The sequence below is a fragment of the Zophobas morio genome, unplaced genomic scaffold (genome assembly GCF_036711695.1).
Source record: "Zophobas morio isolate AGI-343-1 ecotype UQ-CSIRO unplaced genomic scaffold, CSIRO_AGI_Zmor_V1 ptg000005l, whole genome shotgun sequence".
Taxonomy (NCBI): Eukaryota; Metazoa; Arthropoda; class Insecta; order Coleoptera; family Tenebrionidae; genus Zophobas; species Zophobas morio.
In genome coordinates, this window is record NW_026972110.1 from 1705265 (window position 1) to 1731547 (window position 26283).

Sequence of the window (26283 nt, forward strand, 5' to 3'; positions counted from 1 at the left end):
AATGTTTAAAAAAGAAATCAATGGGAGCTTCTTTAAATTTCGTATTTTTTATCTCCTTTGTAAAATCTGATGGTCGTACCTGGTCAGGCCCAGAAATTGTGAAATCAATTAACGGTGCGTCATGTCGTAGACTTCTTTCATTGTCTTTTATAGATGGATGCAAATATTGGTCGAAAATTACGTCGATTCTTCGTGCTGGATATTTTGTTATCATCTGCAAAAATTGTTTGGAAATATTTTCTAATGTTTTTGGTACTTCTTTCATAGAATGAATAGCGGATTTGACAGTTTTACAAATACTACCATCTAAATGACATAAAGCAAGAGGTACAGGAGTTATCGGATACGATATGTGAATTCCTACAGAAATATAAATTTTTAAAAACAACAATAAATTTAATTTCAAGCAGATGAAATAAATGTAAGATATAATGCGTCATTTTTATATACCTATCTGCTCGGGTAGTAGTTAAGATTTTGTTATCTGCTGTGTATAATAGGTACTCAATAAAAACGTCTGCCGTGATAAATATAATATTTTAAGACTACAATCAACAAAATATATTAATGGCAGACTTCGTCAAAATTAGTTTGAAAATTTTATATTTTTTGGCACTTTCAAAATTGTCTGCCACGATGTTAGACGCGTGATAATGATCTGCCATGGTTATTTTTTAATAAAAATAAACATATATTTTAAAATTTCCAAATAGCAGACATGGTCAAATGCATTTAAAATTGGTCATTTTTTGATACCTGGCGTACCTGAGCTCCAGATACGCCAGCCGCGCTGGGCTTAGTGAGTCCTCAGTCCTTGTATGTTGGATCGAGGAGACTCTCTATACAAAATTCGAGGTCTGGTCAATTACATACAGGTAGCCGGCCACTGGCTCTTAGACTATATCTTCTTGCTTCATTAAGGAATTGCCTTGATTTCACTTACCATGGTTACTATGGTTGACAACCACTATGATTTTCACATATTTATACTCCGGTGGAGTATAAATGTTTTATTTATACGCCGGCGGAGTATAAGTAGTACTTATACACCGCTCAAACACGGTGTCATAGAAATGACACTTAAACCCCGGTAAGAGCGTCATATAAGTGTCAGTTATATGACGTTTGAAAGTAAAGCTTATTTAGGACTACAATTAAAATTATTTTCAAATGAAGAGAGTATTTGAAATATCCTACACATTATTATAAATTCAGCTTAAAGAAGAAGAAAAATAATATCATATGCAAAGGAATTTTAAATAACAGTAAATCCTAAATTAGCATACCGTATTTAAACGAGAATCTAGACTTTTACATAGATGTCAAAAAATAAAGAGTGTATGACTTTCTTTATTATATAAGTGTGAAATTAATGTTAGAAACTATAAGTCTGATTACATTTTTCACTTAAGATACCCCGTAATATACATATATGTATACTTTCGAGCTTATCTTTCTCTAAGCCTCCTTTTTACGAGTATGTCAGATTTGTGGAGATTTATTCTAATTGTTCCGTTTTTGCATGAAAAGAAAGCTTACTTATGGAGCCTCATTTGAGAAAAACATGAGAAAAATCAGTTCGCTGGCAAAATGTCCTTTACATGTTGGAGAAATAAACCTTTAACAACATCCAGCTTGTACGTTCTATTATTTTGGGCTACAAAATTTTTTTATTGAGCCCAGATGAGTTGAATTGGATTGAACTCGCAATGGTAAGGCGGTAAACGTAGTACAATTCTTCCCGCAGCTTTCGCTATTTCGTCCACAACGCATTTATTTTCCAGTGGACGATTTTCTCTTACCAATTGCAGCAACTCCACTTTGATCATGTCATATTCAAAAGCAATGTTTTTACTTTCCAACCAAGCTTGAATTTCTGCTTTTCTCATATTTGCAGTTGGTACTTTCTCTGACCTTCTGCTGTTGTACGCAGTGTTATCCATAACAATAACTGCATTGTCCTCCACTTTTGTTAAAATATTTTTAAACCACTTCTCAAAAATTTCCAAGTTCATTTCTTCGTGATAGTCACCCTTTTTTTTAGGCTCGAAAATAAGTATCCCATCCTCTACGAAACCATTTTCACTTCCAATGTGAAGCACTATTAAACGTTTACCTTTTCCACTCGGATCTTTCACGCCTGTTGACAAATCATTAAGAAATGCTTCTCTGGCACTTGTGACAGTTGAGTTAACCCATTTTTTGGTAATGGTGTGACCGGCATTGACCCAAGTTTTATCTAAATAATAAATCATTCTCTCTTCCTCCCTGTATTTTTTTATTTGTCGTAAATACCGCCTCCTCCAGCCACAACTTCGTCTTTTTCTTTTAATATAATGTTTGGATTTCGCTTACTGTAACTAAACCATGGTGTTATTGATTGAAAACTACAAATCTTATTTCGTCTCACCGAAAACCTATTTCTTCTAATAAGAGTCTCAGGGATGTCCTCTTAAAATTAGGCCAACTTTCGTTGTCGTTAACAGCAACCAAAATTTTATTAATGGTTGGCTGCTCATTCCGTACAAAGAACGTACCATTCCTTTAACTCCTTCATCGATACTGTCTAGGACTGGCCTTCCTCGATGGTATGGCTTCGGTGACTGGAATGCACCCCGTTCTTTATGTTCCTTTAAAATGTTATAAACACTGACCACACTTACACCTACAATAAATCACATGTAGCTACATTTGTAGTAAATTTTCTTTATCACAATACCGTCAGCCTCTTCACTTAATTGCACAATGTCTGACTTCGAAGTATTTGGATGATTTTCTCGAAGTATCTTGAATATGTTCAAAATGGCTTCTTTGTCATCAACGAAAACCCATACGCCGCCCTGATACGACGCCTATGGATTTTCTCGAGGGCTTTCTAGTATGTCCGGCGATGATAGGTGACTCATCGTCGGTGACGGCGGCCGGGCGACGTTCGCTAAAGAAAAGCCTGGAAGCGGAAGTCGCAATGGGTACTCTAGAAAATCCTCGATTGCGGAACATCTAGAAAGGAAGTATGGGTTTAAGTAGAGGCCATCTTCCGGAACGAATTCATTCAGTTAACGACAGCGAATCCAGTCAAGTTGCGCTGGAATTATTTTATACATAATTGCTGTGTCGTGACACCCTTTTGCAATTTACGCCTCTATGGCACAGGAGCTGCAGGGGCGTTAATTATGCAAAATATAATTTTAAGATCTAAAACCACTGAATAGTGCGCACATTGGGTTGAAGATTTATGTACTTTAGCTTTTTCACTGAAATGCACCAGCGTCATATTTTCAGTAAAATTTTTTCAGTTTTTTCCAAGATTCCAAGCAGTAAATTTTAAAACTTCGATGTGCTGCGTCCTATTCCGGCCTCTATTTCGACGATAATATGATTAATAAGTCTGCTACCGTGGCAGCCGCTGCTTCGGAAAGTTCTTCAAATTCTTTCATTTGTTTTGCAGAACCGTTTTCGAAATTCATTTTTTTTTTTACAAAAATAAAAATCTCTTTAATAATTGCCTTGGAATTTTGCAATAACTGTTAAATATTTTATCGTTCACTTACTTGTTAAACTCTCTCATGCATGCTGGAGATGATGTTTAGCTACTCTTAACATTCACCTTGAGTGTCAAGAAATCCTTAACGTGCACCTCGAATACAGTTAAGAAAAAGCCATGACAACACTACATTATACAGGGTATCTATAAATGATTATAGCGTCGCAGTAGGGCATGTAAACGTGTCGCCTCTCAGATTTGAACTGTACTAAATGCCCAAAGACGCATGACAAAGACCACACGCAACTGTATAACTAGTTACCTAAATGCTTCATATGTTTTTAAAAAATAAAACTAATTCATTACAATAAAAACAAACAAATAATTTACGATTAAACATATCAGTAAATGTCCAAATTATTCACCATGTAGTTCAAGGCACATGTTCACTCTCTTTTTAATTTCAAAAATATTCTTTAATCCTTTCGACAACACCCATTTTTCAATTTCATGTTCAACTCCTGACTACTGATGAAAAATTTTGTCAAAGATGTTTGCGGATTCTGCTCAAATGGTTTCAAATCAACAACTTCCACGAGATTTCTCTTTGTTGACACTGCCAGTTCGAACAAATCTGTTGATTACATCTCTAATGTGAGCCTCTAAGGATGTTTCTTGAATTATTAAATCACGGTATTTGGCCAGATATTCTTACTTACAAGCCGTTACAGAATACATACACTCTTCGTTTACGAAGTCCCATTGCTATAACAAGACATGACAATGAAAATGTCTTGTTCAACAAAATAAAGCATTTTCACAATCTTCGCTTCCTAGCACAAAAACAAAATTTTCGGACGCAACCACCAAGAGTTTTGAAAACGATTGTTTTGTTATTTGGAGCTTGGATCCACGAGAATAACTGTAATTCACACTTGAAAAACGTTAAAACAATAAAAACGACGACTTTAAATGACAGGTTACAAATGAAATTAATGACAAGTGAAAACTGTCATAATGAAGCATAATTTCAGCGAAGCGGTATTTTTGAAATCCATGGCCAGCCAAAAGCCCTGTATTTCGCCACAAAATGTCAGACAAGTTTTTTTTTTATTTTATTATAATACCATAGCAAACTATATCCACAAACAATATGATTTGGATGAAAAAGTACTCCTAATTTGTTGTTAGATTTATCTAATTATCAATGTTAAGTCTAGTTTTCCCTTCTACGTTAATTACTAAAAACTGTAACTTTACTGTAAGTGTTACAACTTTACATAATATTGTTTCAATTTTTCGTCCTCTGGCTACAAATTGCAACTTCTAAAAAATCACGCATTTCATTTCCTAATTAAAGTATAATGTACTATTTTATTATATTATGTATTATGTATTTGATTGCAGTTGATTCTAAATATATGTCTATATATATTATGCAAGACCCTTTGATTAAATCTGAAGCAACTGCACTTTACCTAATTAAAATCCTCAAATATACTATAAGGAGAAATTAAATAATTCGTTCAAATCATTGTAGAAGTACATAATTAAAATATCTCTCAAGCGTTCAAAATGTTCCAATTAAATGTAGTCTCCAGCAAATAACTTGATTCCTCTTCAGTGAAGTAAAGTTTTAGTCGAAATTGAACCTTATACGTATCTGTCTACTTATAATACAGGTTACATATTGCACATTTGTCATTACTATAGTTGAAAATGAATATAAACATAAAAATAAAAAAATGTTAAACTTTGTTATTTGGGTATTTTGTACGTGATATTTATGTCTGAAGTTATCCTACTAGGCACCGTATTCGTACATGTATTCTAAAAGTAATTTAATTTTGAATGTTTGTTGAAATGCTGTGACCTAAAGTAAGTACACATTTGAGTAAACAGCAAGTTTGCATAACGATGGATGAAGATTAAAGACTTTAAGCACTATTTGTTTACGTAAGTACATAGGATGTAAGAGAGAAACAAGAGCAAATATGTTTATACCGAAGGTTGAACTGAAAATTGAAAAATGCATTATTGATTTGATGAGAGAGGGCAGTGTCCACGGTCCAAATTAAAATAGGTTAACAATTTAAAATAAATATACAACTTTATATCGATTTGTATCAAAATATCAAAACTTGCAAAAATTTATATAAAATTTAGTGAAATAGTTTTTGTTTAAAAAAAGTTTTTGTTAATTAGGCAACGGACAATAATCACGCTAATGGAAATAGTATTTTGCTATTCTATTTTCTACTTTTACAAGTTTGTAGAATAAAACGGAAATGCTTCACTTCTCATTCGAATGCTCCTTATGAAAGTGTTCCAATTGTTATTGTTGTTATTGTTGTAACAGTATGTTACTAAGAAGTGTGTAAAACATTAAAATATTAGATCAAAAAACGTGAAGACATCCGTTGTGTACAAACTGACAAAAATTCTGAAACAAGTAATAGTATTTAACATTACTAGCATGGTAAAAGAGTTTTTACTGGCGGACAGAAGGATATGACTGGCGAGCCGTAGGCGAGCCACTCACCTTCTGGAGCCAGTAAAAACCCGTTACCTTGCGTGTATTGTTCAATATTTTATTTGTTTCTCACTTGTAAATGACTATTATAAACTATTAAAAACTCTAGAAGTTCCAATATTTGAAGAAACATCGTATGAGCTTTAGACGTATTGCCTTGGAAACGCACGTCAGCATGGCACTTATCATAGCAGTTATTGTGTTGTCTAGTTTTGTCATTTACATTTTTCGACTTATCGTTTTCGATGTATTGAAATGAGTGTGGCGCAAGCTAACTATATTACTGAGGAAGCAGCAATTGTGAGTGAAAATTTGCCTGAATAAATTTTGGCTGTCATTTCAACTTATAATAGTTTAAAATACATGGTTGTATGAGCACGAGCAGGGCTGTAAAAATCGTCCATATATATATAGCCAGTCAAATTTATAATGGTTTAAAAAGTTTAAAATACATGGCTGTATGAGCACGAGGAAGGCTGTAAAAATTTTACTGGCTAGCCAGTAACATTTTTTACAGGCTATAGCCAGTTAAGTGACATTTTCATGTTGAATACAGTGACTTGGTAAATTGATGTTTACAAGTGAGGAACAAATAAACTAAATTTTACGCTTTTGGTGTTTTAGAAATAACAACGTTAAATCATACAGCTTTGACAGCTTTCTTGAAAATTCCAGTTTTGTTCGTAACAGCCGTCTGAAATTGCGTGTGCTGTTGTCAAATCATGTTCTTGAAATTTGCAATGAGTTTATATATACTTATTTATTTTATGAACAAACTATCGTTACAGTAAAAAAAATTGATGTAAAATTATTTCAACAGAATTTCCTTCGCGTTTGAAGTACAATCAAATAAATGCAGTTTCTTAGATAAATGATGAAATTTAGTTTTGCGGATTTTAGTCTTTTGAAGATAACGCCTTAAGTTAAAAACTTCCCTCGCCTACAAAGTAAGTTACATTAAATCCAGTTGTTTCAAAAAAATTAAAAGATTTCATTTTGCGAATTTTATTTTTTTATGACAACCTTTTATAAGTTAAAATAAAGATATGTATGTAATGTTCAAGTGAAGATAAATAAACGTGTTACATGTTTGTTTTGTAGGTAAGCAGAGAAAAATGTTGTCCCTCGCTGGGAGTCGAACCCACGCCTCTATGCTTTCCGGGCAAGTATCTTTACCACTGGACCACGAGGCCACTTATCTTTCTCTGCTTACCGACGTGTTATTGTGCCGCCACAGTACTTCCCCCCCCCCCCGTGACACAGCGCGCGGTCGTGCTGGGATGCGAAGGAGATAGATGCTGGCGTCGCCACCGTGGTTTCAAGTGAGTTTTTCTATTACTGTAATGACGTCATCAACATTTTTGCAAGGACGTACACCACTTTGAACACATGTAATACTAATAATAAAAGTATTGTATATCCAAATTTTCGGGAAAATGGAGTAAGTCGTATCATAATAATTAAAATAACGAAACAATTTAATCACGTCTACCGTGTGTAAAAGCAGAGGTGCGACTGAAGACAGATTTGAAAATAATTTATAATAAATAGTTGTAATTTAAGACAAATATCGATAATGCTTGTCGAGACAGTAATCTGCAAAACCGAATACTTTGAAATCTTGCAGAAATCTGGACATTTTGGGTAAAAACTCAACACGGAGTCATAGACTACATGTGTAGGACTATGTTATTTTATACAATTTAAAACAAATTTACTAGGTACAATTTTGAAGAAACGTCATCACATTATTTGTAGGGATGATTAGACAAATTTTGGTTAGCGTTTTACCGTCTGCATGATATTCCTAATGTAAATACAAAATTTGACAACAATCAGCCTAGTACTTTCGGAGATTATCTGTCTCATAAAACTCCGGGACGGCAGACAGACGGACAGACGGACAGACGGACAGACGGACAGACGGACAGACGGACAGACAGACGGAAATGGGAGACCTATTTCTTCGTACTCTAGGGATCATGGAAGTCGAAAAAACGTAAAAATAGAGAGTCGGCCGACGGACTCCATTACAATACATCCTTCGCTTACGCTCGACAAGTAAAAATAAATAATTAATAAACAAAATCAAGATGTAGGTATTTGTAAACCTCAACTACAAGAGTATAATATTTCACACAAAATCGGTAATGTTAATTATGCAATATAATACGCGGAAATCATCAAACTGTTGCTGGAGATGATTATCCAAATTTTGGTTAGAGTTTCACCATCCACACGATATTCGTAACACACATAAAATTTGACAACAATCGGTTCAATATTTTCGGAGATTATCTGTCTAATAAAAATTCGGACAGACGGCAGACTTACAGACAGACAGATAGACAGACAGGCAGACGGAAACCGATGACCTATTTCTTCGTACTCTAGGGGTCATGAAAGGTCGAGAAAACATAAAAGTAGAGAGTCGGCCGACGGAGTCGACTACAATACTTTCTTCGATTACGCTCGGGAAGTAAAAATATGAATTCATTGAGAAACAACAAATATAAACTCATTTCTTCAGCAAAATCTAAAGTTAATGTCACCAAATTTCTGGAGAGGATAAGCAGATAAATTTTAATTAGCCATCTATCATGTTTGAAAAATTTCAGAGCATTTGGTTCGACAGTTACATTTTAACGTCTTGTTATAAAATTTAATTTTTTTTCCAAAAAACTGGATATGGAAGGTAAAAAATATAGATAGAACCCTAAGTCACAGTTATAGAAGAATTTAAAAAATAAATAAATAAGTCGTTGTTAATTATGTTGAAATCATAGTTGCAAATGTTGAGAATGTCGGAGAGAGAATTTATTGCCACGGTCAACTACACTGACACTTCGCTTCGCTTGTGGAGCCCAGCGGAGCTAGATTGATAGGCTATGGCCAAATGAAACCATAGTGATTTCTTTTGATTATTATTGGTTAAATAATGGTTTGATTTAATGACCATACCATTAAATCAGTTTCAGATTATTTCTCAATTAAATGTTTCAGAAAAGAGTAGATTTTGGGATTGAAATGATCATGTATAAACTTTATTGCAATGGATAATAGCAGTAGATATGTAGGTATGTTTACTTTGCTTATTGCTTATTTATAGATGTTCTTCGTTAATGACGCTGGAGTTGGTACAAAGCTGATAGATTTTTTGAAACATTAATGTTATTATTATATATTAATGTTTCTACTGCTACCAGTATTGTTGACAATATGTTTAAATATTTTAGAATACATATACATGAATGCATGAAGCACTATTTTTTTATCATCTCTAACTGCAATATTATTAGCAAACTTTTTGAAATTATCAGTGATGCGTCGTAACCGCCTCTAAAAACATGTTTTTTGCGAACAGTAATACGGGAGAACAAAATATAACAAAACAGACTTAGTTTTTCCACAAAGCAAAGGCTGACAGTCGAGATGAAAGCCAAATCATCCTTTTAGATGTAGTAAAAGCTGCAGCAGGTCAGTCGTAGACAGTCCAGACACACGGTGCTTGAAGAGCTTTACCGCATGGAGTTGACAAGCCGAGACCGAGAAAGCGAGCTTGATGACAGCAGTCGCCTGCGGCGTGAGATGTACGCAGGATGCGTGATGCCGACTCTGTGTGCGTGTCCTGCATTCAACAACACCGATTCACCGAAAAATATGTGCACGAACAGTCTAACGTTAGTCTACGTGCACAGCATTCTTAAATACTATCACAATTAATCCATTCCAAACTAATTATTATCTCACTTCATGAATCATTGTTTTCTTTTAATTCAACTATTTCTGTAGATAAATTCTCGTTACGTTTACCGTAAACGGTTCGGTTTATTTTATCTTTTATCAATGGTGGCTGCTAATGGTTGATCTAAAGTTATTTAGACAGAACTTCCCTTGCCTCTGGAGTACAATGAAAGACATCCGCCCTTTGCTTAGATAAATTATAAAATTTGGTTTTGCGAATTTTATTACTTTCATAACCCCTAAAAGCCGAAATAAAGTTATGTATGATAACTTGCAAGTGCAGACTCATCATATTTTATACAATTTAGATAGGTGGATTTATTCGGCAAAGTTCTGAGCTGACGTCATCAATTTTTTTCGGGGAGATAAGTCAATGTATTTTGATTAAACATTTATTATGCTTATCGTCACTTTAAAACATCTGCAAGATTTCAAAGCATTCGATTTTGCAGGTTTAAAATTAAACTGCAAAATTTTGTTTTATAATTTTGATTTTTTTCCAAAAATCTAAACGTCTAGGGTAAAAAATAAAGCCGGAGTCATAAACCACATGTATAATAAAAATATTATTGTATAGAATTTAAATTTCACTCTCTATGGAAAATTTTGAGATAACTTCATCAGTCAGGATGATAAACAAAGTTTGGTTAGCTTTTTGCCATCTATATGATAGCCCAGTAATTTGGGAGATATAAATAAAATCGCCAACAGACACAGACAAACAGACAGACAGACAGACAATACTCAATGAGACAGACAGATAGACAGACAGACGACAGGTGACAGACGGTGGGTGGATAGATGGAAACCGGAAACGGGAATCATCAAACGTCGAGAAATAATAAAATTAGCCGCTAGCAAGTGTGGGGCTTTCTTTTGGAAAACCTGTGCTCCAGAGGTGTACTGGTGGTCAAGTAAATATAATAACCGGGGGAACGCTGAGAATACTAATACCGCGCTCGGTGTATCTACCTTATAACTCAATTCACAATCTGGCTGGGAGAGTTTCGATGTAAACCCTAGGAGGGAAGCTTTTGTAGATTACTTTCCTACAACCGATGTAACCATTCTGAACCGTAGATAGGAACGTACCTTCATCGCTAAAGTGAGAGAGAAAGTCATCGACGCCACCTTGTACTCGGTGGGATTGGCTGATGAAATTAAATACTGGCCTGTATCAAAAAAGCACAGTTCATCAAATCAGTCGAATTATCATTCGAAAAGAATGAAGAACAGAAACGACGAAAGCTTCAAGAGCGACAATCTAGGATTTCTACAATGAGACATTCGCGAAAAGGTTTTTGGAGTTGGCAAATAAAATATGCCATGCAAAAAGGGCGGAGAAAAAAGCCGCCTTCGTACAAGAAGTCAATGTTGAATCTTATTACACGGCGAATTGCTCAATAGACAGCCTTCGTAGGGTCGGTTGTACTTCATGGTGGAACTCTCATCTCAGTAAGTTGAAATATACTGTACGAAGTCTGTAGAATAGGGCCCGACTCCATAAATCATTCAATTCTTGAAAGTTCTATAAAACAGCTCAAATGGAATTCAAATCTAGAATTCCACGCCCTTAAACAGATAAATGGAAAAGTGTCTGTGAGAATATAGGCAATCTTCCACAAGCAACAAGACTCCACAAAGTCCACACTAAGGACAAATATCCGCGAGACTAGAGTCACTGCGTATTACTTCTCGAATTTACAATGAGGAGGAGTACAATGACAAAATGGAGCAAACACTAACTCACACACTTCTCGGGTAGTATAGTGATTTTTATCTAAAGCGTCATCTCAAAAACCTTAAAATCGACAATAAATTCATTTGTTCCATTTAATAAATTAGCAAGAATGGACAATATTTTCTAACCATACATTTTTCTTTATCATCTTCCTCAAACACCTTCGCCAATTTTGTTTATATTCTTCCTGTTTGTTCAGTAAACATCATAACTATAATAAGTTAATGATTATACATATATACATGCCAAGCATTTTTTTTTTTTTGTTTGTGGAAAAATTAACATACTTACCTCGATATGTTTACTATCGACTTGAATATTGAATATTTTAATCATTCTAAAAAAACCTTGTAGATCTTCCCAGACCCAGAAAAATAAGCTAGTGGCAAATTATTTTTTGTATTTCAACAATAATGTCCAAGGTAATAAATCGTAGGTCGTAGCTTTCACTTCATGGTGGATATTGTTAAGTATACGCCCATTAATTACTTCGCCAACTTGACGATAGTACTAGCCATTTTCAACAAAAAACTTATAATAAAATCAGAACGACATAATTTTTACTTCCCGAGGGTAAGCTAAGGAATTATTGTAATCGAGTCCATCGGGTAACTGGCTACTTTCATATTTTCTCGACGGGTCATGATCTATAGAGTACGGAAAAATCAATCTCCCGTTTCCGTCTGTCTGTCAGTAACAATTTTTGTTGAGCAGATAATCTCCGAAACAACTGGACCGATTGTTGTCAAATTGTATATGTCTACTATGAATATCATGTAGATGGAAAAAAGCTAACCAAATTTTGTCTAATCATCCCTACCAACAATGTGATCACGTCACCTCAAAGTTGTACATAGTAAGTGGGTTTTAAATTGTATAAAATAATATAACCTAAACGTGTAGTTTATGAATCCCTGTCGAGTTTTTGCCCAAAAAAAAAAATAAAAATTATATCACAACGTTTTCCACTTTAATTTTCAATCGGCACAATCGAATGCTTTAAAATCTTGCAGATGTGTTAAAGTTATCATAAGTATGACAAATTTTTAACCAAAATATATTTGCTTATCCCCCAAAAATTGATAACGTCCTATCAACACAATATGATGCGTGTATACTTGTAATTTATCATTGCATTCGTATTTTTTAGATTTGCTTATACAGAGTGATTCAAAAAGTTAATGATTGAGTCATTTTATTTTATTGATTAAATCAGGAACTGCAAAATAGAATGCTTTGAAATCTTGCAGACGTTTTGAATTTATTGTAAGTATGATAATTTTTTAATCAAAATGCATCTGTTTATCCCCCCAAAAATTGATGTCGTCATCTCACAATTTTTCCAAATAAACCCTATCTAACATGTGCAATGAGCCCATTTATTTTATTGACTACATAATCAAGAACCGCTCACTTTATTTTAGCGAAAATTTGGAAGAACTGTACTGTTAATATTACTGTTAAGTATACTGCGCTTATTCAAATTGATATACGTGTTCTTGCAAAAATGTTGATGACGTTTAAAAAAATGTTGTAAAGGAAAATCTGATTTGAAACATCCGGATATCACGTTTCTTTACATTTACTTTAATATTAAATACGTATCTTTATTTTAACTTAATAGAGATTCTCATAAAAAATTAAATTCGCTGCGCGTCTCGGGTTCTAATTTGCGCTCGGTCTAGAGTGCTTGGCTTTGCAACCTTGGCTAATAATTAATATACTATTTTCTACCTTGATTTTGTAACAGAGCTATTAAAGCACCCAAATGACGTCAAAGCGGTTCATTAATAGCGGGAAGGGGTTCTGAAATAAATCTGGTGTAATTTAGATCCGTAAGGTTGGTAGCCATGACGAGAAATGTCAGTGGCAAATGTCAAATTAAAATTTCCCGTATTTCGGGAGGCGTAAGGAATTCACTAATTTCTTCACAAGGCATTTTAACCAATTTTAACTTACAAAAACTCTTATTGATAGTGATTCGAATTACAATTGTTACTGTAAAAATTCGAACTTCAAATATTTTTCGTGGTTCGTGTCAGACCAACCCACCACCAACCACGACAAAATTCCCCGAATTTAAAAAAACTCAAATTTCAATTAAATTTTGCGAAAAAAACGTGGGCGGTAGAAAAAAATAGTATAAATTTCATCAAAGGTGGAAACGTAATCCCACCCCTGAATTTTATTACCTGTTTGCGAACGCTAGGCAAAGGATTAAGAGAACCATTTCTAGAGATTTTCAAGATTATATCACTAGAGCTCAGCGATCCCTTAAGAATGATCCAAAGAGTTTTTGGTCGTTTATTAATCAGAAGAGGGGGCAATCATCCTTACCCAACTCTGTTCAGTTTGGAGACAACACTTACAGTGACCCGCATGACATTGTTGATGTATTTGCCCGTGAGTTTTGTTCCTCCTTTAGCTCTTCTAATTCGTTTCCGTCATCTAATGTTAAATCCTGTTCCAGTTCACTTAATCTATGTATTGATGTTACGATATGTGAGGATGCAGTCCGTAAGGCTATTCCACAACTTAAAAATAATTGTGTCTCTGGTGAAGATCAGGTTCCCAGTTTTCTTATTAGAGATTGCGTCGATCCCCTTGTCAAGCCTTTATGCTACATTTTTAATTTGTGCATTAATAACTCTTGCTTCCCAAGCATATGGAAGGTCGCTAAGGTAGTGCCTGTGTTTAAATCTGGGGATCACTCTAATGTTAGTAGTTACCGTCCTATTTCGATATTGTCTAACTTTTCTAAAATCTTCGAAAGAGTCATTTATAACCAAATTTATTTTGATATAAAGGAGCATATCTCAGTTTATCAACATGGTTTTACCCCTGGTAGATCTACTCTAACGAATCTAGTATGTATGTCTCAATATATTGCGGACGTGCTCGACAATATGGGTCAATTAGATATTATATATTTGGATATGTCTAAGGCCTTTGACAAACTTAATCACAGGACCTTGCTGGAAAAACTATCGAATTTTGGTTTCTCGCAGAGGCTGCTTGAGTTTTTTGCATCTTATTTATCCTCTCGTAGGAACTTTGTTCACTACAATGGTTTCAAGTCTAGTTGCTATATTGCTACGTCTGGTGTTCCACAAGGATCCATTCTTGGGCCTCTTTTGTTTTTAATATATATTAATGATTTAGTTGATGTCATCGAAAATTCTAAAGTACTCATATTTGCGGACGATGTTAAAATTTTTCGTACAATAGTTGATGTGGATGACTGTGTTAAAATTCAGAGCGATATGAACAAGCTGCAATTCTGGTCTGAGCTTAATGGAATTCCGCTAAATAGAAATAAATGTGTAGCAATGACTTTTACGCTCTGTGCTAAAAAGTTTGTTTACGATTATAGTATCGATGGCACTGCTGTTCAGCGATCCACTACTGTGAAGGACCTCGGGGTGATATATGATTGTCAATTCAACTTTAAAGACCACGTAGATTGCATTGTTTCAAAAGCTAGAAAATTGATGGGCTTCATTATCAGGAACTGTAAAGAATTTAATATTACGTCTCTTACGGCACTTTTTAACGCCTTAGTAAGATCTAGGTTGGAATATTGCTCTTTGGCCTGGTTCCCTTATTACCAAAATCAGATCTTATCTCTAGAAAAAATTCAGCGGAAATTTTTGAAATATCTATATTTCAAAGAAGAGAAAAGATGGCCAGATAGAAACCAAGCACAGACTGCACTTTTAGCCAAATTTAATTACAGTTCACTTGAGTGTAGGCGTATAAGTTTTGCCATTCAATTTGCATACAAGATTTTTAATAATTTAATAATTTGTCGTGAAATATTGCAAAGAATAAACATTTACGTGCCTAGATTTAATTGTAGATACTCGGTTACAATTTACAATAAAACGCCACGAACTAATATTGGACGCAAAGCCCCGCTATATGTTATAAGTTATCATTTGAATAAATTTGAAAAAATGAGTAAGTGTGACATTTTTCACTGTTCTTTAAGACAACTTAAACGTGAAATATTAGACACGTTTTCCTTAAGCGAATAACAACGTAATGTAAGTTAATTTCAGTAGTGTTAGATTCCGGTGTTTAGTATTTTAATTTTGTTTTATTAATAGTTCTTTATTATTGTTTTAGAAATTGTTTTAGTTTTTTACATTTTTGTGCATTGTTGTTTATGAATATGCATAGTTTTAGTTTTAGTAGTACATATTATAATTTTGTTATAACATTTTGTCCTGTAATTGGAATATTTTGTTCTGTTGGGCAAATAAATATATATTATTATTATTATTATTATTATAAATAACTCGTTCATAAGGCCATGGTGGCACTCGCCCTTTATATGCGGCTTCGCCGGTCGTTCTATAAACTTGGATTCGTGCCGTAGTATTTGACTTATGAAACTCATTATTTAGTATACCAATATATGACAAAATGTGCTAAAAATGAATGTCTATTCGATTTATTTCATCATTTACCTTCTGAACGCTCATTTAATTTAATTGATATTATACAATCTCTTATGTGTATGATTTACAGCTATAGAAAAGTACTATTTAGGTACACTTTGACATGTTTAAAATTTTGTGTTTGTGAACTCCTCTGAAACTAAAAGCCGTTGTCAATCAACCGAAAACTGTTAGCAATGGCTAAATCTTAGGCAAAATCAACAGGTGGTGTTTCAATAGAAATGGCAAACACTATATTTGAAACGTTGCGGCAATATTTATACTTTTAAAAATTATTTGTCCTAGAACCAATTCGTTAAAAATTTGTACCAGGTGATTTTTTTTTATTTCTGCTGTAGTTACCCATGACACTTATGTCAGCAGTGAAACTAAAACTGCTGGCATATGCTTCATGGGCAACCAGAGCATAAATTTAAAAAATCACCTGATGTGAAACACAATATAAATTTTTTAAACATAAAATTACACTGCCAACTTACAATGAAATAAAAATACATTGTCAATGGAATTAACAATGTTCTGCTACATTTCAATCGTTATACAGAAATATTTATTTAATAATTATTTGCTCTACAACCAATTCATTGAAAAGCGATATATTATAATTTAATTTAATTGATATTATACAATCTCTTATATGTATGATTTACGGCTATAGAAAAGTACTATTTAGGTACACTTTGACATGTTTAAAATTTTGTGTTTGTGAACTCCTCTGAAACTGAAGTTTTTAAAAAGGTATTTCAAGTGTCACTAGAGGCCGTGTCGTAGAACAGAAAATTTTACCTCAATAAAAGGTAACATTTTATTGTAGCACCAGCTGAATCGATGACGCTTAGGAGTCATCTTAATATAACACGGCACTCAGCACATATTCTAACGGGATTGCATGCCATCAGGTACCTGAAATGCTTTGTATAAATTCTTCCCGGTAATTTGGCAAAATCCAAAATGTTAACTGTGGCATTCTCCAAAATGATGTACGACACTGTTTGTCAAAAGGTAATAGTGACATTGTCAAATTTGATAGAAAACCAAATTTAGGTTGTGTGAATTTTTAAATTTTCAAATAATGCGCCAAAATGTAGTGTGGCACTTTTCAACGGCCGGAACTATACCAAAAGAAATGAATAACAAAAAAACTTACTATATTTTATTTTTCTAAATGTGCGTCCTTTCATGCATTTTATATTATTTGTTGTACTTTCTATAAACAGTTTCAAAATACATTTTTATAACGCCGATTGTTGATTAATAAGTATTCCAAGACATAATTTTTAAAACTGTATTAATATTATTTCTTCAAAAAATGTATGCATGATAAAACTACGTTAATGCAAACAAGAAAATCACAGAAAGTGGATTCGCAATAATAGCCTAATATCCGTTCGCAAAACTCCCGCACTGTCAGTGTCAGATTTGGAAAAAATGACCTGAGTGTACTCAGTGGTGAGATGCGAAAAACCTGTACAATATGTTGCAAAATTGCAATCTAGTGACAAATTAGTAACTAAAAATAACTTGTCAAATAAAAATGTCAAAAGCACATTAATTGAAGATTTTTATCAATTCAAGTAAAGAAAGAGTATGACACACGAACGACAACGAAAGCTTTTTTTGAATAATATATATTTTTGACCTTACTGTCCACTTCTACGCTTCTGGTGCTACAATTTGTTTGAATTACTGACAAGTTCTTTAAACACATTGAACACTTCAGCAACTCAAAAAGGTAAAATAGTTAATATAAACATTTGATTTTTCATTCATTAATTTTGAAAATTTGAAATTCAAGGCGGTAATCATATAAACTTAAAAATCTTTTAGGGGATTATTTCTCATACCAACAGAATGTCATTCTGACAGTGCGGGAGCTTTGCGAACGGATATTACACTTGGGGCCGGTTGCATAAACGCAAATCAAATTTAATCTCTGATTAACTCCTTAGTAACGATTGTTATTATCATAGTTACAATTGTTCTTAGGGCCGGTTGCATAAACGCAAATCAAATTTAATCTCTGATTAAGAACAATTGTAACTATGATAATAACAATCGTTACTATGGAGTTAATCAGAGATTAAATTTGATTTGCGTTTATGCAACCGGCCCTTAATCAGAGATTAAATTTGATTTGCGTTTATGCAACCGGCCCTTGATCTGTTAAAATTTTGAAGCTTGAGTCACTACATTTAACTGTCAAAACAGAATGACACAAGTTACAGATATGAAATGAATTTCAACGTTCACTTTGCCCATAGACTTTACCTATAACAATTATAAGTGACACTATGATGTTAACCTGAATTCTTAAAACATTGAAATGTAGCTAGGCCAACGCCTGTCTATAGCTTATAATAAACGAATCTCCTAATAGGTACTTTTGACGAAAATGACGGTTTTTTTTCGCTACATGTTGTCCGCGACTTCACACATGCAGGTCTCATTTTGTCTATGAATGTAAACAATCGTGTTACCTCGTTAATGAAATAATCAAATACATCTGTCATCCCGTCAAGAAAGACATTACGATAAATATGTCGAAATTTTTACATTACTTTTGTAAAAAAATACAACAAAGAATCATCTATTCGAGACAATTTGGACATATTCCAATAGTAGTAGAGCAGTCCGGAAGAGGTGACCGAGCTTACGATATTTATTCAAGATTACTTCGTGAACGGATTATCTGTTTGATGGGTCCTATCACAGATTATACGAGCTCCCTAATTATTGCTCAGCTCCTATTTCTTCAAGCAGAATCAACAAACAAACCTATCCATATGTACATTAATTCGCCCGGGGGCGTTATTACTTCAGGTTTGGGTATTTACGATACTATGCAATATATTTTACCTCCGGTAGCTACTTGGTGCGTCGGCCAGGCTTGTAGCATGGCTTCGTTAATTCTTGCCGCTGGCGAAAAAGGAATGAGGCATTCCCTTCCAAACTCAAGGATCATGATCCATCAACCATCCGGGGGCGTCACCGGTCAAGCGACTGATATCAAGATTCAAGCAGAAGAAATATTAAAAATGAAAAAACAAATCAATTATTTGTATGTAAAACATACAGGAACGGCTTTGGAACGAGTAGAGCTGAGTGTGGAACGAGATAACTTTATGAGCCCGAACGAAGCTTTAGAATTTGGGATTATTGATAAAGTATTAACGAGTCCCCCCAAAACAAAACATGTTCCCGAACTTGACAAGATATTACCGAAAAGAATGGACGTTTTTAACCAAACAATGGCAAATCAATCTACACTAAAGCCCTAATTATTTGTTCTTGTAATTACAAACATTTTTTTAGAAAACTGATTATGATAAAGCCTAAAATTTTTCTTAATTGTTATTAATAGGTGGATGTTTATAATGTCTTACTTTAGGTATAATAAATAGCACCAAATAAATATAAAATCTGCCGCAAGTGTACACATTGCATTGTTATTGCCGTTATTGGATTACGTTTAGATTGCATTACGTTAACAAAAGTTAGCACCAAAAGTGAGCGTTGTAAGCAACATGATATCGGTTTTCGGTGTGGTGTAAAAGGTTTGTCGAACTAAAATTGTCGTGTGACTCTGATTATTACTTTGATTATTATTTAAACGGCAATTCTGCACTAATATCCATTAAATGTAACTATCATCAAATAATAAGGAATTTTAACACTTTCAGTTGCTTGAAAAAATATTTCCCTCTAAAATTAAAAATGCTTGAATTTCTGACATATACAAATATTTGTAGATACAATGCAAATATTTCCATACACGTGCTCCTTAGTGGTAACAGCAACAGCAACAACATAATAAGCACATAGTAGGAAAACCCATACAAATAACTTCTGCTGAGTTGCTACAACTCCAGTCTTTGTACCATAAAACAGTTTATTTCTAACAGTAAATAAAAATTAAAATTACATAATTGTTACTTAATTACATGCTTAATTAAAATTTGTCGATAAATTTAAAGTAAAACAATTTTTGAAAAGTTTGTTATACCCTAGAATCAAATTTACTAGTAGACTGGTGCGTTTCCTTCCTTACATGTCAAACGTAGATCGGATTAAAAGTCCCTCGGTTGACACGTTTCGTTTCCGGTCTTAACTACATCTATACATTTTCACTGAAGTAAAACTAACGAGCTGCAAGCGTGGAAATTTGCAGGCTGAGGGGAACATTTAGTGTCATTTTTGCCCTCCTGCAACAATAGAATTTATAATAGAACTAATCACTGTATAGCGTGTGGCACGTGACCCCAAAGGAACCCACACCGAGAAAACTCAATCCCCCTTACGGTTACTTAACTCACAAACGACTCAAAGTTTACAGATTAAACGAATTGTAATGATTGCTTACGTCACAACTTCGCTCTAAAGTCAAAAAACCCAAGGAAAGAAACTTTCTTGTGGAAGTTGCAGAACGTTTAATTTATCTAGTAAGAAAACTCGGTTTAAATACTCGTTATTAAATTTAAAGTAATTAAAACTTTACAACTTAAAAATAATAATTAATCATTAGATCAACATAAAATACTTCAGCGACATTTCAGCGCGAGTTTTGTTTAGAAACTAGTTTCATAGCTAATATTTTTAGTAATTGATTAAAATTTGCATTCAAACGGAAACTTCCATGAAAATATCTATTAATTTTCTATGATGTAGCCGCAAATTCTCGTCGATCGTTATCAAACATCAAAGGTGTGTTAAATTTTAGGTGAGAAAAGGAAGTGCCACCGCGGTTTTGCATCAGAGAAGATGAAAACAATCGAGTAAAAACGGCTTAAAAATAGATAGCGTGTCTATAAATCTTTATCTTTGAGCTTTAGGATGTTAGGGGAAATGAAAAAGAATGAGAACTAACCATTCGTATTTTGCGGGAACCTATTCACAGCGAAACTTTCTTTTTGTATTCTTAAAAGATTATCTCGTTTTACTAATGTATTATGGCTCCGACACATTTTCGATGTGGTATGGTATTACATCACTAAAATAAAATGCTACAATCTAAACACATCTCTTTAGATTGAGTTAAATTTAAAAGTCAGAATCATCTAACGAATTATAACCTCATGCAAATAAGTACATACAAATAAAACAGATATTCTTCATATTTGTAAAAAAATAACCTAAAACTATTTAGACAGAAGTTCCCTTGCCTCTGCAATACATTATAACAAATACAGCTTCTTCAAAAAATAAAAAAAAATGGAGACAAATTTTGGTTAGCGTTTTACCACCTAAATGGTATTCATAATACAAATATAAAATTTGACAACAATCAGTCCAGCAGTTTCGGAGATTATCTGTCTAACAAAAATCGGACGGACGAACAAACAGACAGAAAGACAGACAGAAATGAGAGAGCCATTTTTTCGTACTCATCATCGAGTGTCGAGAAAATAATATGAAAACAACCAGTCGTCCGATGCAATTACATTACTTCCTTAGCTTACGCTTAAGTAAAAATATACATATCATGTGACACTGTAAAAAAACGAACCCACCCAATTCTCCCCTCCGAATGTGAACTTTGCGCTATAGTCTAGTGAGCAACCTCGCACTAAGTACTGATATAAAAGATTAGTGTTTAATTTACATTTTTTGCGAAAATTTGGATGCCTTGGTAAAAATCTGAAGACAGATCCATAAAGAACAAGTACAAGAGTATGTTATTTTATAAAATTTAAACCCTACTTAACGTGAAAAATTCTGAGGGGATGCCATCTCGCTTCTGGTGGGGATGATTAGACAAGTTTTGGTTAGCGTTTTACCATCTACAGGATATTCCTATATACATCGAAAATTTGACAACAGTTGGTCATGAATTTCGGAGATTATTTGTCTACCAAAAATTCACACGAACGGTGGACGAACAAACAGGGAAGCATACAGACGACAACAGGAGACCTATTTCTTCGATCCTTACCTTACTCTCGGGTAGTAATAAAATTCGCAAAATCATATTTTGTAATTTTTGCAAAAGCTACTATACCTCAGACACGAGGGAAGTTCTGTCTAAATAACCTTAGACCATTTTTTTAAATAAATTGTTAACTCCTTATTTTAAACTGATAAAGTGATAAACGGGTATACACACCACGCAAATATGGATGAGTAAGTATTGTTGTTGAAAACTCAATTACTTAACTAAGTAGATCATCACATTTACTACCAAGAGAATTATATATAACACGAATAAAGACAGCGATGGATTTTTGAAGATTTGTCTTAGGTAGAACTTTCGTCTTATCAGATTACTGTTGAACTGAAAGTTTGAGTTGAAAATGCAACGAACAAAAGCAAAAAGTGCATGCCCATCTTTGATTGTGTTTTTATTGCTCCGTTGGTATTTTGCTCGTACCGAAATGTTTATGAATGCATATGCTAAATAGAATACGGACAATTCTTACTTTTCTAGTGATAACAGTGCTAAATGATAAGACATACTGAAGTGCTTTATCCTAAGTGCAATGTATTCCGAAAAGCTCATCCTACTATATATATTAAAGAACTGAATTTCTGGCTTTATTGCCGAACAAATGAAGTTTGGCTAGTTTTCTGTAAACAAACTAAAGAAAATTATTAGAAAGATAATTAAGACATTCATACCTTCATGAAAAATGTAAGTAGAATATATTACGTGCGTAAAATTTTAATTTCAAGTTATCGCGCTAATTTGACGTGAGTTCAGCCAGTTTAATTAGCATAATTCCAAACATAAATCCAACTTAAAAAATGACTTCACTAACGGTGCAAAAAATATTTCATTCCTGATAAATAATGAGGCAATTTGTAAAACTGACCTTCCCGCTCTTTGTGTGATGTATGTGTGTAATTCATTATGCAATAAATATGCAACCAAACTAACTACGAAACAACCCTGGATTGCAGAACACAGAATGATTCTCACATTAATCTGGGAAACAATAAATTAATTTTCGCTATAATATCGGCTGAAACACAGATTCATCACTCGTACATTTATTCTCATTTTCGCGTAAGCATCGGGTCAAATGTGTGGATATATTAAGGGTTTTTTTTTTGTATGTTTTCACTCATTTTTTTCCGTTAAACGAAAATTCACCCCTACTTTTAAAGATCATTTTTTCAAAAACTTCCACAAAATTACAGTGACCGTTAAATTAAGAATCTGCTTACATTTATCGAAAACCTCTAGCAGAAGAGCTAGCAGTTTTCTCACCATTTTGTGAAAAATGAAACATAATTTGTTGAAGGGACTCGAAATCGAGATAAGTATTTTTAAATCAACGAAGAATTTGGATTGCTAATTAAATCTATTTGAAAGACAGCCATATGTTTTTATGTTTGTCTTTGATCGTTGCAACTCAAACTTTTAAATTGACGATAATCTGACAAAACGAAATTTTATCAAAGACAAATCTTCAAACATCCATGACAGTCTTTGATCATGTTTTTTGCCCTCTCGATAGTATTGCATTATACCGGGTGTTTGGAAAATGGCGGATTAACTCTTCAGTACGTTATATATAGGGGGTTTCGGGAGTCCCGAAAAAATAATAAAAAAATTCTTTATGATGTATAGTCTTTGCCATTTCTATTGAAACACCACTTGTTAATTGTAAATTTGGCAACGTTTATAGTCAGACAATTTTCTAATTAAAAGCCGTTGTCAATCAACTGAAAGCTGTTACCAACTACTAAATTTTAAGCAAAATCAACAGGTGGTGTTTCAATAGAAATGGCAAAGACAATAGATTACGAAAAAAACGTAATTTTATAAAAGTAAAATTGGCAACACTGTACTCACCTAATGCGTGAATACCTCCGGCGTACTTTCTGGTTTCTTAGTAACGATGGTGACTGAAATCCACCTTCGCTTTATATCAGGCAAACATTGTTGTCGAATGGAATTTATCAAATTATTACAAAAACAACACATCCATATCTTTGTACATTCTAAATGAAATGAACACCAATTTTAATTTCATTATAACTCCACCAAAATGTGAGAAGGATTTTTTTTACTATTTTTCCCAGACTCACCAGTTGATTGTTAAGAGGGTAGCGAAGAGTTAATCCGCCATTTTCCAGACACCCGGTATATAGTTTAGGAAATAAAAATATATCTTAAATATTTTATTGTCAATAACAAAACGGAGAACAGTGCAATGGTGAGAAATGTTTATTGTTCACCTGCATTTATCGGAGAACATTTAGCAGGTACCTAGTTGTCCGCACAGAATAAGTAAAATACCCCTTGAATAATGAAGATTCATCTGAATCGAAATTAAACTGGTATTTGTTTATGTGTAATACTATACACGGTGTTATGGAATTGAATACAAAAAATTTAACCGGTTATAGAACTTATCATTAGCGTAAACTTTTCTACACATATAACATTTTGTTCAAAATTCTATAGTTCAAGAATTAAAATTGAAAATGCATGGACTATGAAAATCGCTACCCAATAATCTGATAATACAAACATGTAAACAAGCCAGAATTTAAAGTTGGCGGTCACGACATCCACATGACGTCACACAAAGTGCGCAATATCATACCATGTCTGCTTGTACCATGCTCCATGCAACAAAGGTCGAAATACCATACAAAATACCAGTCGACGAATGGTGATAGTGGGCTCTTCGACAACAAAATTTCGGGTTCCAGTTCGAAACCTGAGTTGTGCGTGCGGTGATGGCCACAATTGTGATCGGGGGTCTAACATTTCCCGAAATTACGTAGGTGTTAAACTGCTGCAGTAAACGTGTGTCCAGCTGGAAGGCGTCGATTAGGGACGCTGTACAGACTTCTCACCTCCTGTACATTGTCCAAGACCTCACACTACAGAAGTACCATATCTGTTCTACGTTGGTATAAACCATTGTACCACCTTTTACACCAGGAGAACGATTTGAACAATGTGAGAATTCACTGCCAACTGCACGTTTGTAATCAAATCATAAGGCACGGACGGGCGGGCAGGCAGGCAGGCATTGACCATCTCAAAATTTTACCGAGTAAATCCTATCGTAAATGTGCAAAAAATGATGAGTTTCTACTTGTGATTTATCATTGCCTTCAGATTTTTAGAATTGCACATAAAGGCTGACTTAAAAAAAATTGGTCGAAAGTTGTTACGGCAGAACTTCCCTCGCTCCTAAAGTACAATGAAACATATCCAGCATTCTCGAGTGTTTATTAATGTTTATACGTCGAAAGAATGTCACGTAGAAATTAGTTTGATTTGAATTAAACCACAAATTTGCCTGTCCTCGTGGTATACCTACAAAGAAAGCAGTCTAATAGTAATAGACAGATTATATGCAAAATTTTATAACCATAAGTCTATTAATAATGGAGATTATATTACATTCTGAAAATGTACACAAGAGCCAAAGGTAGCGACGAGTTTTAATAAATATTCAAAATCCGAAACAAATCTATTAATACTATTAAAGGTTTCAATAAAAATAAAATTGGTAGTAAAATTTTCGTTGTATTTGCTGTAATAAATAGATGACTATTTTACTGGTATCTAAACTTAAAAAATACGAAAGTAACCACTCACCGGATGGACTCGATTATAATACTTCTTTGGCTCATGCTCAGGAAGTAAAAATTTAGTAGTCATTAAAGTTTTATCTTCGTAGCAGTATCAAATAATACGTTGAGAATCATGTCGGCATAAAATATTTTTTCTTCCATTGAAAATTATTGCAACAAAATATGTATTCAATAATAGTAATCAATGAATGGCATACAACGACGACAATCATATTATACATAAAACGCGCAATTATGGAAGATTTACCAGATACAGTATTTTTGTTCAATTCAGTTAAACAAACATTACATTGTATTTGTTTACTATATGGACCTAAATTATTCATATGTTTTTATTAACCCAGGTGTATAAACAATTGAAACTGGTATTTTATTCGAATATGTTCTTTACGTTGGTAATAGGTTTTTACTATTATTGTTTATTCCCTTACTAATACAAAATAATGTGTAGATTCATATTTTTTAAATTCATATATTATTGCGACTGTAAATTCCTCAAAATAAAAAGAAAAGCTCATTATGCCTTTTATTTTATTTAATACTGGTATGTCCCTTTTTTTATATTTTAACAAATATTTTATCACTTTATCAGTTCTATTATTATTTTTGATTTACTTCAAATGAAAAAATATTTATACAGATATAATTAATTGTTCAACGTTTTACCTGAAGAGGCAGTGTACCTACTACATAGTTGCCAGTATATTAAAAAAATATCAAAATCACTTGTGTGACTTTTTTACCTCCTTTTTATAATAATTAG

General features: G+C 33.5%; 2 protein-coding genes across 2 annotated transcripts; one reads left to right on the forward strand and one right to left on the reverse strand.

The window, feature by feature from the left end:
* Positions 1-1574: 1574 nt before the first annotated feature.
* Positions 1575-2255, reverse strand: LOC135120750 (uncharacterized). The gene is made up of 3 exons (XM_064045088.1): positions 2117-2255; positions 1709-2068; positions 1575-1657 (listed from the first exon to the last, which is right to left on the reverse strand). Exons 1-3 carry the CDS (start codon positions 2253-2255, stop codon positions 1575-1577), a joined length of 582 nt encoding a protein of 193 aa, XP_063901158.1.
* A 16233-nt stretch (positions 2256-18488) lies between these two features.
* On the forward strand, positions 18489-19259 carry LOC135146144 (ATP-dependent Clp protease proteolytic subunit-like). Its single transcript, XM_064078301.1, has one exon. It carries the CDS (start codon positions 18503-18505, stop codon positions 19241-19243), a length of 741 nt encoding a protein of 246 aa, XP_063934371.1. The 5' UTR covers positions 18489-18502; the 3' UTR covers positions 19244-19259.
* Positions 19260-26283: the final 7024 nt, after the last annotated feature.